A 14640-nucleotide genomic window follows, 5' to 3' on the forward strand; every position below is an offset into this window, starting at 1 on the left:
GTTGATTATTGAATTTGTTTGCGTCGTTGTGCGAATCTCATAATGCTCCAAACTCTGCTCTTTATGTCCGACTTGAATCGCTCGAAGGGTGTCGGAATTTCTCAATTGTATTTTAATAGCTTTCAGGAAAGTGCCTTAAACTTTTATATCTACCCGATCGAATTTTTAGTTCGTCTCTATTTGGCAACGCCTTAGTGCTTTTATAAGTACAACAAACATTAAAACTACCCACTATAGAACGCTAAATAAACTGAATAAAAAAATCGATCATTTGTCAAATTTTCAGGTGGTTGAATTGACACAAGCTTATAAATTTACTTTTTGATAATATAAAAAAAACTTTTATCTGTTCGACGTTTCTGGTAAAATTACAAATGGAAATTAGATTCGAACAAAATTAGAATAGAGAGATCGAAAGTTGAACAACGTAAAACTTTATTCCTACATTTTAATCAAGCGGCTGTAGAGCTAATTTTAGACTTTCTTTGTCTTTCATTGTTATATTGAATTGCTGTTAAAAATGTAAACCATGCTTGATAAAAATTAGTTTTACACAAAAAATATAAATCCAAAATGGACCAATTAATTTTAATTGAACCAATTTTCAGCCAGAACTTATATATAAAACACGAAACAGAAATAGTAATTTGACAATACATATATGAAGACATTTTAACAGGCTGTTTTTTTTACAAAAATTAAGTATAATATCCACCATAGTAGTATTCACGAATATTTAAGTGAAAGTACATTCATTTATAATAAGAATATACTCTAGTACAATAATTCATATACATTTTGTTCGTCGTGATTTACAAACAATGTGTTTTTCTGAAAAAAACATTGTCAGTGTAGCACGATAATATAATTGTTATGATTTTATGTACAACTCGAGTGTTACAAATGACCTTGACATTTCGCATATTGACATATTCGTATAATCTGGACATGAAAATTAAATGAACACAGCTCAAAAATCGACTTCCAGTGCATGTGAATAACGAGTTTACTGTGCTATGAAAGCAATGTTTAACATGTTGCCTATGCTTAAGCCTATGAAATAATTAGGTGGCATTAAATATTATTATACCAAAAAATATGTTAAAAACATTTTAATTTTTTCTAGGGGGGCAAAAGTTGACCTGTCGGTGATCGTTTATTTTATTTATTTTTTATATTTTGATTTTACTAAGTTTCATAGTATTAAAATGAACAACATGCATTTTTCTGGTCCCTGATCCACGACAAAAGCAATAAAATCGTACCATCACCATCGCTGTGGAAACTTTATCTAGCGTTTATATTAAGTTTTTTATAACCATATTACGACTTATAATAAGTTAGAATCTAATGAAGCACATCTAAACCGAATTTTGGCTAATAAGAGAGCGCAAAAAACGATTATCTCTTCTCAGAAGGCAAAAATCCACGTCAAAAGCAAGAAAATCGTGCGGTCACAGTGGGAACGCTCGGTAACGAGTGTTCCCACTGCGACGGCGCCGACACGATTTTGTTGCTTTTGACGTAAATTTTTGACTTCTGAGAAGTGATAATTGCTTTTGCGCCCTCCTATTGACCAAAATTCGATTTGAATCATACTTTGACCAGCACTCTTATATCGTAAGTTCATGGTAATATCGGTAGGGATAGCTATCATATGTTTAAAACAGTGTAATATCAAAGTGCAGACAAACTATGCCCCAAACTGCCCCCTTCCCCCCATAAATGACGTCCCTTGGTTATGTCATGCATACCCTTCCTGAAAAAAGCATTAGCTATTAATTCAATTAAGAAATTTAATGTTTACTATTGGGGTTCATATATATGTAATTGTCCAGTAGAAAGTGACATGCAAACAAAAGTTCTTTGTCATGCAAAAATATGAGATTAATTGTCATTTCGGAACACCTAAAAATTTGAAGAGAAACTAACTAACCGAAAAATATGATAGAAATATTTCTGGTTGTAATGCATACCCTTCATGACAATACCGTTAGCTATTTATCAATTTTAAAACATGTATATTTACTATTGGGGTTCCTACATAATTACCCAATAGAAAGCGACACTCGAACAAAAGTGCTATGCCATGCAAAAACAAAGATAAATTACTCAAAAATTTTAAGAGAAACTAAATCTTATTTTACCGAAAAATATGATAAACATTTCAGATTGTCATGCATACCCTACATGAAAATGCCGTTAGCTATTTATTAATTTAAGAGATTAATACTTTAATTTATATGTATATTGGTATGGTAAAATAAAACCGCATATTAAACAACTCTTCTGGCGTTTAACTGATTGGAAAATTCACACCAATTGGAAAACTGGAGCTACTAATTAATGAGTACAAAGTAAAAAATGTCACCAAAATATTATATATCTTCAGCCTTAACTTCATATATAAATTCTGAACTTTGTCTACCTTTGGAAGTATTATTAAAAATACATTTAATCATCACACTACTAAATTTGAAAGCATCACGGTTTGCTTCGAAGCGATTTTGATGCCGTGTTTGGACTTGGTAGCTCTTATATTTTTAATGAAGATTTTAAAAAATAAATTCATCTATAAAAACGGCAAACATACATACATGTACGCAATATAATAGAAATTAAAAATAAAAAGTCCCAAAAAACATCAATTATATATTTTTAATATTATACGTACATCAATATTTATTTAATTCCGTAATGATTATGCGTCACTGTCAAATAACATTAATTCAATTTATATAAACGTCACATCATGTGCAGCAAAAACACGCATGACACAAAACCATCACGATAATAAATAAACTCAACCAAAATACCTTTTCAAGTTAATTATATTAACGACCGATACACCTTTACGACTATTTTTAAATACATAAGTGGGTTAAATATGTATATTGCGTATAAAAAGTGCGTGTTTCAAACACAATAGTTACTTTATATTGTTCTAAAGTTCACGTGAATTTCGCACGTATTCAAGATTTCGAAATCCACCTGAGCGAAAATTCGATATAACCCTTATCGGAGCTTTTTTCGTAAAGCACAACCTTTCATTAATCAGTGGATGGAAACCGGACCCTCGAGGAGCAGGTCCGCGTCGGGGGCAATTCGGCAAGTTTTCGACGGTCCCTGGGGCGCAGTAAAGCCCCCAAAGTGGGCACTTCTTAAGATCGGTCGAAAAGAACCTGAGACCTGACACAATGCAAACACGCACCCACCCCCATCTGGACTCGGGTGAGTGCGAGTCGTTATTTAGCGAAATTGCTCCAATGGGCGGATTAAACGGCGACCCAAGGAAAATTCGGTAGGACGTATGCGTACATAGCTATCTGAATCAAACGGTTCGCAGTGGAAAATGTTATGTAAAATATTGACTGAAAATTGAGGTTTGATTTATTTTTGGCCCTACTAGCAACCATAAGCAAGTTAGAGGCGCCACAGCGAGCTCGTTACTTATACAATATTAATCAAATCGATAAACGAGCGCTTTTCGAGCCGAAACGTTGAGGGTCTATGATCGGTTTATGTGCTACCAACTAATACTGCAAACTTGGGCTGGAATATTCAGCGTGAGAAGTCTATTACGTTCAACAGGTGCTGTGTCGATAAATTATTTCATAACGTATAGTTTGATGTAATCATATAACACAAATAAAGAATATCGATACATTACAGACGCCTATTATTTATGTTTTATAAAATAAAACCGCAGCAAATTGAAATATTAACACCATTGACAACCCACACAGTTTCTTATATCTAATGGATGTAATTCCATCTAATAATAACTGAGTTTAGTTTTTTTTTTAAATATTGTTTATCGATTCGATACGATGCCTTCAGTTTGTAATAGCATGTGATAATTTTCCCAGAACTCACACTAACTGTTTGTTTTATGCAAGGTTAAATGCCCGAATTAGTTGGTTATCGTAATGATAGATAAGTTTATCTATAGATTATGCTGCTTTTAAAAAAATGGAAATTTAAACAATATCAATCGTTTGGTGTATTTTATATGTATGATTATTCAAATTTTCTATTTATAATTTCAGATAATCACTGAACGTAATCATATCATATGTGATTTATTGTAGAAAACTATCGGCACGATGAAAGTAAAGACTATTACGACATAAAATAACCATAATCTCACGTTTTCAACAAACTTTTATCAAATTAAATACACGCTGGAGTTAGCAGCATAATCTGTTAAAAATACAAATTATCTAATTATATGCATTTTTACAATTTTTTAATATTAAGTTGCAAATCAAGTATTTTTTGTGAGCTATAAAACGCTATATATTAACTACAGTTTTATTATTTAAATTATTTTTTGCCAACGATTTATAATGAGTGAATCTTCTATTTATAAAAAATATAGCGGTAAAGGCATCACTCAGATTGTTAAATTTCGTATTTCAAAAAAATAAATTTAAAATTTGGGTCAAGAAAATATGGGGGGTGAGACAAAAACTGTAATTCGTTTAATTTTGCGATTATTGAATTATATGAACGACTTTGTATTGGTTATCACTTCAAGTGTCTGCTCTTTATTTCCTTACTTTATGCCTGCACTACACTCTCTGGAAGTTGGCCAAGGTTGGCTAAGGACGGAGAATATAGTGGATTACTTCGGTCGAGTTCAGTTTTGCCCGCTCTAAAATCTACCCTACTAGGTTACCGAGAACGGGAGGTAAAGTGGGGGTAATTCAGTCGACTTGGCCAGCTTCGAGCGCTTCCGAACATTGTCGGCAAAAGGACCGAAGTCGAAGCTGCTCTTTCGAGCGCGAGCGATGAGATACTTCCCCTGTCGCTCTCTCGCGTGTTAAGTGACGAGAGTGAGAGAGATAATGATATGTTATTTTGCAAACTGAGATAGAACGAGTAACTCGGCTCAATTTCAGTATGCGCGTAGACGTCCTATGGTTAAAACGCATGTCGAGCGCTGCGTCGTGGTCACGTGGTCAAGTTATAATACCACATGCTTATCGGGGACTTCAACATAATCTTACTGACATCTTTGCATATTTTAGGGTACCAAAAAGGATTAATTATATTTTTGATGGTATATTCTTCTAACAGATATCGTTATTATATTTTTTTTTCATATAAAATTAAATAATTAAAAAATAATTAGTGGTACTTGATTTTGTTAAAAAAATCGTTTCGAATATCCTTATGTATTTTCCTAGATCGGTTTATATAAATGTCACGCCATAACGAATTCTTATTTAGAACCGATGGCGACAAATTCAAGGGTAGTCATAGTTGTGGTGTTCGTATTCTGAAGTATAATTTTTAAATTTGAAAATTGCGATTATTTGGCAGATTTTTCAATCGCGCGCAAATATGCCGGCTGTACTTGACATAAGCCGCCGTCCATACGTCTTTCACGGCCGCCGTCCGGACGGCATATGAAATTTGCGACAGTGTAGACGCTACTCGGCGACTTCAGTTGAACTTCGGTTCGGACAACGTCCAGAAAGTGTAGTGCAAGCATAATATATATTTAACAGGTGACACATTTCTTTTGTGACGATTTTTAATGGATTTCACAACCAACAGTACCTTATTTTTCTCGGTATCAAGTATCAAGATTACATTATCGATTAATCGCATCGTTCACATGGATGATACAAAAATGGACCCCTTGTTTACACCGATTACTTCAATATAAACAAACGTTCATATAACTCGATTTCTGAGATGAACAAATTACGTCACAGCAAAATAATTGCGTCTCAATCATATTAAATTATATAATATTAAGAATACATATATTATAATACATATGAGTATATAACACATCAAGCAACATCGAATGTTTTATGGTTAATTTTCTAGGCATGGTTTTAATTTCTCTAAAACATTATTACTGTAATAGTTTTAGAATCAATCAATGAAAAATTCGCTTAGAATAGCATCATACTGTCACAATATTTTTTTCTGGTACAAGTTTAGCTTTAGCGTAGCTGTCTAACCATGGTTATCGTAAATTATTTATTTGCTGAGTAATGATTATATTCAAGAATGGATATCTATTATTTCTAAGAACTAATGAAGAATATACTCCAAAGCCTGCTGCTTTTGCCTTTCGGTAAGTTCGTGCGGTACCCATTTGTCATACTTTTTCACTGTTACAAGAAAAACCTTTAATTTTGCTGCTAGTTTCCAAACATTTGATTTTAGATTGGCTTCGAGTGTTTCTTATTTTTTTTCATCAACAACAAATTTGAATTTCAAAGCAAATATCGCCAGTAATAAATTTCTATAACTAACAGTATTGTGTTTCAGCCTGAACACAAAAAGAACACTCCTCATAAAATAAATAAAAAATATAGTTATTTACTACAAACGTCTTGTTTCAATCAGTCAGATTTTGACTGAATTAAAATAGCCCACCTGTTATGGAATAAGCTAATAAATCAATATAATAAATAATGCGATATTATCGATTAGAATAAAAAATAATGACAATAAATTGCGTTGCCAAATACCAATATGGTTCAAACGTTTTCTGACTTGAAGATGAGGTAGAACGTTCAATAACATTCCAGAGATTTTAATGGCTGTGTTTCAAAAATTAGTAGAGCAAAATTAACCGAGCGACTCCAATCGAGCCATTCAATATTCCATCGGCGTCTGATAAATATTGGGTCAACGGTTCCTCACGAAATATCGGAGCTCAATCAACATCACCGAATGGACATTTGAACTTCTCACCTCCGTAGATTGGAAAAAATAAGCGTTCTTTAATCGAGTTACTGGTAATGAAAAATGAATTTTGTACAATCATAGTAACCATCGAAAACAATGGGATCATCTCAAGGAGACACTGGGACAGAACTCTATCCTAGAAAGATGCAGCTGTTCATTTGGTAGGATATGGAAAGAGTATATATGCATTATGAACTGTTTGTTAATAAATCAAACTATTTGGAAAGAAGTATACTGTCAATAAAAAAGTTTCGTAACGCAGAACTCATATGGCACGAAACATCCTGCAAAACCTGAGGCAGTTTTAATGGAAAGTCGTGACCCATCTACCATATTCTCCCGACATAAATTTTTTAATGGTTGACCAAAGAGCGTCAGCGCAAAACAGAAAAATATTATCACCATAAAATTGTAAATAATAATGAAAAAATAAATTGTATTAAATTTTTTTTAAATACATTATTTATAGAATGCTCCAATAGAGTGCTGCTTTAATTAATTGCATTACTCATATATACTTGAATTATATGGTAATCAAAATCAGTATACAAAATTTAGTGTATTTTTCAAACATACACATACTATACTTTAGCTCAATCATGCATACATATACACACTCTTGTTAGCATCCTTGTGTCAGAAAAGCGTTTTCGAGCGCTGATATCCTGGCCACCACAGGGTAGAATAAGGGGTGCAATCGCAATTAACTAAGCGATCATCAGAAGATTCTCAATAAAGTATTTTATTTAATACAAGCTACGTCAATGATGCAAAATTATATCGCAACACTCTTTACAAAATAAAATATATGATACGATGCATACTTTATTTTATAAAGTTATATGATTTTTTTTCATTTAATTTTCTCTAAAACAAAATGTACTTCTCTTCGCTGAAATTTCAGAATATGGAGTCATATTTAACTGCGATATGAACTAACGTATCGTATAGAACTGTTAAGGTGATACGCGCTCCGCATAACAAAACCGAGTATATATACACAAACATTTGAATGATTGTGTCACTAGTCCTACATGGTATTCTGGAAGATCTAGCTATTATTTGGTCTTATATGAAATCACTCACCAGTCTGTCCATAGGCGAATATGCACGCGTTGTATCCTTGGAACGCATTGTCGAGAATGTCCCTTCCGAGACAATCGAAAACGTCCCTCTGCGAAGCATAGTTGGTCAGCTCTGGATCCAGCGAGAAAAAACAGTGATCGAAGGCGAACGACTTCGGCTGTTTCCTGAAATAATACCAAAGAAAAAATCAGTAAGTTCCGCATCATACGGGTCACCGATCGGCACCGCAAAGTTTTCCACCCATTCGTTACAAATTCTCCGCGGTGACGCCAATTCTCAAATCGTACTGTTGCATTATTCATATACGGCGCACGATTGATCTTGAGAAAGGCTTATAGAATACGTAGACGGTTGACTTTATAGAATACGTATAGACGATATTGATATTATATTACATAATAATATCAATATCGTCTCAAAATAATACGAAAACGTTAGCAGTTTCCATTTAAATTCGAACCGCTCATAAATGACCTATGCCAGAATTAATATTTCTAATTAAACAAACTCGATAGGGCTGGGATCGCAAATCTCGACGGTCGCAAAAGCAATTACGAGATAAGATCGTAGGTCGCGATACTATTTAAAAGGGATCTGAAATTATTAAAGAGTAGAGAGTAAGCTTTTTCATTTTTCAGACAGTGTCAGAAAAAGCAACAGCGCGAAAAATGCGACGTCTGTTTTGTATACGTATATGTGCAATGGTAATGAGATGGGGGACGACAGCCAATTTACTCAGACGGAACGTGACAAACGTGAATTTCACCTGTACGTAAATCAGCACACGCCGTGAGACTTTTGTAGTTTTTTTGAAAATTCAATAAGGGAATGTGACGGACCTTGGGGAGCACAAAGAGGCTAGCTATTTCGCAGTGAGAAGAATTTTGACGTGTGATGGAATTAAGACTTGACGTTTTACAGACGTATGCTTCAAGGCTGCGAAAAATAATGTATCATATAAATAATAATATTCATAAATATTATTTTGTATATACAGTTTTATCCAGATAAATGTATAATAAAAAAAAATATTTTCTTGATGGGTTATTACATAAAAGGAACTCATTTCAACATTAAGTTCAAAATAATACCTTCGCACATGAACATTATTCCTACCCCTATTTCTGTCATGCAACTTCAAACCACAACGCCGCAATTGGTGAGATATCCTTACGACACTTAGAGCTCTCAAAAGATTGAAAGAAATTATAAAAAACTATGTTTTAAATTAACCATAATTATATTAATTAATAAAATAGTTTCTTCAGACTAAGCGACTTGCGCACAATCTTCAATCGTCTAGTCATGGTGTTATCGATCTATTCCAAATGATTAATTTATTTTTTCTTAGCTACAGATAGAGAGACAAGCTTCTGAGTGCAACTTCATTGATCATTTGTAAATATTATATTCATTTTTAAAGCAATATTTGATTTTCGTGCAAATAATCGTCGGCTCCAGACATCTTCGAAGCTGAAGCGAAGAGAGAAGCGGCACGGCGGCTGTTTGAAGTTGGTATGAACTTAATGAGTGAACTTTAAAATGAATGTCAATATAAGTGTCAGAGAAAGCCTCCAAGGGAGTGTCTTTGAAGGGATCGGATCATATATATTAATACCAAATGTGATTTTGTTTTCAAATCACAAAAGAGTGACTAGTTTCGGAACAGATTGTCGCTGACCGCTAAAGTAGATGGAAATCCAGAATACATGTGTTATCTTTTCTCAATGCGTTTGCGACGAATACTTTCTTTGTGATTCGTGACGGGTACTTTAACTAATCCGCAAAAAAGGTTTCCTCACTGCGGTTTCTCGTTTTCTCAAAGGAACCTTTTTATGTCTTACTGGCTTTGTCATCGATATTTATGTTTTAATGGCATAATATTTAGATTTTCACGCCTTCAAATCGTTTTTAGACCTGCGGATTTAATACCTTTTTTCGGTGGTAAAATTGGTTTATTATTTGAATGTGGTTCAATTAATAAACCTGGCAGTTTATACTATATAATTCCCAGACTTTATGGAATGGACTTGTACATACCATATTCACAGAGTAACATTTTTTTTAATGTATGTCATTCTAAATTTAATAAAAATGTTGTCATTTTAAATCTAATAAAATTATATTCGCATATAACTTTCACTGAAGTCATACGTCAAAAAAACCGGTCCCTGAGCAATAAAATACAAATATTTTTTTAGTAAGCATATGCTAATATGTTAGTAAAATTATTATGCAACATTATAAAGGGTGTCACCCTATTATGGCAAAAAGTAGATCGTACTCGATCATTCAAGCGTGATAAAAGGTTTGTATTGGCTGAAAGACGAAAAGATGTTTCCATGGGTAGATATCCTTTGCACTGAAAACAACCAGAGGAGAAACTGAGATAAAAGAGAGAATAGAACTTGAAAGTTTTTTAGTTTCAAACAGTTTTCCTGTTTCACCTCTCACACATATGTATTATTTGTTCCATATTATTACTTTATATCGCTCAAAACAACAAAGATTTGATACAAAGTTTATATAATACATTCATAGGAAATAATAAAAGTTTATATTTTTATCGCTTACAAACTGATACTTTGAAAATCGTGGTTAAAATTACAGTTAAATAGAGCTCTACGTTTGTCCCTTTCACAATTAAACCGTGAGTACACCTAACTTTCTCTCTCGCGAAATTTTAGTCCTGTAACTTGTTAGAATATCACTGGCATCTAGTCTCCAATTACTCGAACCATCAACTACTCGAGTATCAAATATTAAGATTTTAAAATACTCGAGTACCCGAGTACTTTCGAGTATTTACCAAATGTACCAAAATATCTATTATTCAAATTTGTGCACATATAAATAAATTTATAAAATACTTAGTATGTTAATTTTACAATTATTTTAACTTCACGAACATACTTTTTAAAAACAATAATGCAAAAAGTGTCTCGAATTTAATATTACTGCTAACCTTTGGTTTTATTACTCCCGTTATGGAAAAAACCCTTTCCGTTGCTGTTGATGTTGGTCTTATTGTCATTAACGCGTTGGATAAGGCTTCTAATTTATATCTGTTCGCTTTTTATAGATATAAATTTTTTGAACTCTCTTTTTATGTTTTCTTCTTTCATTCCCTTCTCTGCTTTTCTCTTATTTCCTTCAACTATTGACAAAATAGCATTTTTTAATTTTTCATGAATAGATTTTTTTTCTTAACAATATACAATATTCTACTCCTTCTGATTAATGCGAAGAATTTAAATCTATATCCTTCGAAGATGTATTTGGGTGAATCCCTTTCACTCTAGAGCTAAACGGTTCGCAAAGAACTGACTTTACTTTAAATGCCTTTAAAACACACAATTGTTTTGATTTATATTTTAAGCTGAGGGATCAGTATAAACAATTGACAACACTTTACGCTACAACTGCATAGTCATAAAACCTAAATTTTTTTTGTTGATATTTCATATTGTTCATTGCCATAAATTAGATAAGTCGGGACTGTCGAACAGAAAACACAAAAGAAATTTCTCCGTCGTACCCACTAACATAGCCGACGACCGGAACTATGCAACTATGGAACTATGAAAAAATTATACCTGATAGTAACCGCTCTAACTCGGGACTTCGGGCATAAACGCCAAATAAAAGCAAGACGTTAACCTTCACCGGACCGAGTTAAAATTATTTTTGTTTCTGAAATATTTCAAAATTTTTTAATTTCGAGTATTAATCGAGTAATTTTCAAAATACTCGATTATCAAGTACTAGAAAAATAGACAAGTATACTCGAGTATCGAGTACTCGATTACTCGAATTGGAGACTCTACTGGCATCAGAAACCCTGCGCACGCATCTTTTTCTCGCTATTAATTTTCGTCCAATCGACACGCTGACTGATCGACGCTAACATTATACGTAGCAATTACGCAGAAGCATGTCAATTATGGCACTAAGCCCCATTCTTCGATATAACGCCTTAATGCGTAAGTCAAAATTGCGCAATAATCCAGTTTGACGTTAAACCGAATCGTTCCGACAAGGTGAGTCACTCAATAATCGAACCGCAATTCAGCGCTGTCGAGGCAGAAAAAGTATGTATAAACTATAATTTCAATTTCTATGCACATTCGCTATACATGCCATACAAACATCCTGAAGGCAATTCATTTCAATGAAAACATTTTGACCTACATTAAAATGGATCGATCCTCTGTATGTGTGCGCAAGAAGAGCGTTCGAGTCTGAAGGTTGAATATCAATTATTGAACCCTATATACTTTCACTACACAAATACCGCGGAATATGTAAATATTGAATTAATCAAAAACGATTTTCCCTCAGCAAGAACATCTGTTAGACTCTAAAATTGAATACAGGTTTATAAACTGGTATATATGGTTGGACGTTCTGGATTCAACAGTGCTGTCATGCATAAATAACTGTGCCATAACTGCATTTGAATGGAAGTAGCAAAGTTTTTGCAAAATAAATATTGAGACCGTTGAATACCGCTTCTCTTCTCTAGACTTATTTACACAATTTAACGTGTTTTTTTATTCCATGCATTTTAACGTCTAGCTATAGTCCCTTAACATATGTGAAAACTATATGCGAATATTTAAGATTTGTGTGTGTTAACTAGGTTATGCAATCCCATGATCCCAGACAATACAATTCAGGATTTGTGGGAGCCTAAATTTGTTATGGCCAAAACTGGTCGGCACTTGAGTAGCACTGGCGTGACGGTTATTCTCTCGACTGGCAATCTTCCGCGCATTCGGATGCGTCGTCTCGCGTCCGCCTTGAAACAATGTAAGCACCTCAAATAATTCAATAAAACATTACTGCAGCGGCTAATTGCCACCCGTCACCATCCCAGTGCCCAAACTGGTGACCCCGACGTGATACGCAACCTTATGATAAAACAAGCAATAGACATGGAAGAGATGGCTAAGACACTAGACAAAAGACAGCAGAAAGCCAGCGACGCATCGGTCGGAGACAGCAGAGACGCAAACGATCCACTTAGCCAGCCGGAGATCTACCAGCAGCCATCCGGAGGAACCAGCCACACGCCCTCACCGACAGACCAGTTAAATGTTCGATACACCTGCACTTGTCACATGCGGGATCGCTGGGTGCTCGCAAAAAATAAATAACCATTTAATGGTACAAAACGCAACTATAACAACGTCAATGATTTAAGAGTATTTCATTATTAAAATTATTATATAGATCGAAAAATATTAAATACAAAAACGAGAGCTTATTAATGTAAAAATAAAATTGTTTACCTTTTACATTAATCTGTTTCTTAAATAATTTAAATCTATTTTATTATTTTTTTATTTCGGATACATCAGGTAATGGCTTAAAAAGTTACGTGAAACGCTTAAGTGAAAATAAATAAATATCAATATCACCAACAAGGTCTATAAATATTATAAAAAAACAGCTCTATAAAAGCCTAAAATATAAATAAAATGCAAAAAAATAGGGAAATGACTAATCCTTAAATTTTCTGAATCACCCTAAAAAATGTCGATAAGCGAATAATAAGCAATGGTTGTAGACAAACAACATAAAATTTGAAGATTAGAAGTTTGGAAACGCGTTTTGTGAACTAATGACTCAAAACTCATTATTTAAGAGTTAGATAAGAAAGTTTGTTGAAATAAAAATTGTATGGGAGAAGTTCTGCATTCGTTTTAAGGTACATATATGTCAATGGAACGTGTGATCTGGTCAAAATAGAAGACCTTTAATACCTAGATTGTAGCGAATTCTATATGAAATAAATTGTATCGTATCTGAGAAATAAATATATTAGTGACTAATATATAATCATAATTCCAAGGTTGGGTTTTCTTTGATTTGTCTAATCTCTCAGATGAATAATTTAAATCGAGCTAGGTCATACATTAGAAAGAAAAATATTTAATAATGAGAATATCGTATATTATTTGTACTATAAAAATGGATTTTTTTGTCCTATACAAATGTAAAAAAACGGCGTTTTAGCGGCATTCATAAAAAAAATATTGGACAATAGAAAATAACTTGCAAACAGCTAGTTATTATCATGTAAAAACCGAGTTTTATTCCCCCCCCCCCCCACACCCTCACAAATTACTTGTTATTTTTTTGAATTGTCATAGAAAAATTACTTCACTTCTACTTCATAAATATTACTTTAAATTTCCACTTGGTATCCAAGTTGTTACTAAACTCGTATCCAGCGGAGCTTACGCCTAATCGACACAGACAAAACCTTCGAAACCCAGATTAAAGTAACCGCTTCAAGTTACTTGAAGATTTGACGGCACAACAACTAAGCATGTATCTATATCATAATATCCATTTATTGACTAAATTGTACGGTCCGTATTTCATCCAAAAATAATTTACAAACATTACAACCGGTACGCGAATTCCCAATATACACGCGTTAGAGCGCCACAGTGACGTCACGATGACGTTTCACGTCGGCGCCTAAATCAGTTCCACAAATACTCACAGGCGTCGCTTCATACGCCGCTGCGATCGCGGGATCAGTTGGTCATAGATTGGATGATGCTGGACAATTACAAGATATACCGAAATGAGAACAAATCAATACAATATCATTAAAAATATGTTAGGTTGTTTGGTTCTATAGTAATAGCGGCGCGAGCGGTAGCGAGGCGCCCCCAAGACGATGCTAGAAAGAGACGCGAGATGTGACGTCGACATGGCGTCCTAATACATGCTTTATGGGAATGCGCAACCGGTAGTTAAGTTATAAACAAAATCTTCAAAATCTTGTCACAAGACAATTACTTTGGACATACAATTTTC

General features: G+C 33.7%; 1 protein-coding gene and 1 long non-coding RNA gene across 4 annotated transcripts in view; one reads left to right on the forward strand and one right to left on the reverse strand.

Annotated features, from left to right (window-relative positions):
- The window catches only part of Khc-73 (Kinesin heavy chain 73), a 135283-nt gene that overhangs the window by 54851 nt on the left and 65792 nt on the right, over positions 1-14640 (reverse strand). For all 3 annotated transcript variants that reach the window (XM_088205019.1, XM_088205018.1, XM_088205020.1), the window contains exon 3: positions 7804-7967. In XM_088205019.1, coding sequence (XP_088061145.1) covers positions 7804-7967 — 164 coding nt within the window. The remainder of the gene's footprint in view (positions 1-7803; positions 7968-14640) is intronic.
- Positions 1156-7840, forward strand: LOC148237439 (uncharacterized). The gene is made up of 2 exons (XR_015812603.1): positions 1156-4903; positions 6295-7840. It is a non-coding gene; the product is annotated as an uncharacterized LOC148237439 (long non-coding RNA).

The sequence above is a fragment of the Plectrocnemia conspersa genome, unplaced genomic scaffold (genome assembly GCF_051122295.1).
Source record: "Plectrocnemia conspersa isolate PC_06_02 unplaced genomic scaffold, ASM5112229v1 ptg000002l, whole genome shotgun sequence".
Lineage (NCBI taxonomy): Eukaryota > Metazoa > Arthropoda > Insecta > Trichoptera > Polycentropodidae > Plectrocnemia > Plectrocnemia conspersa.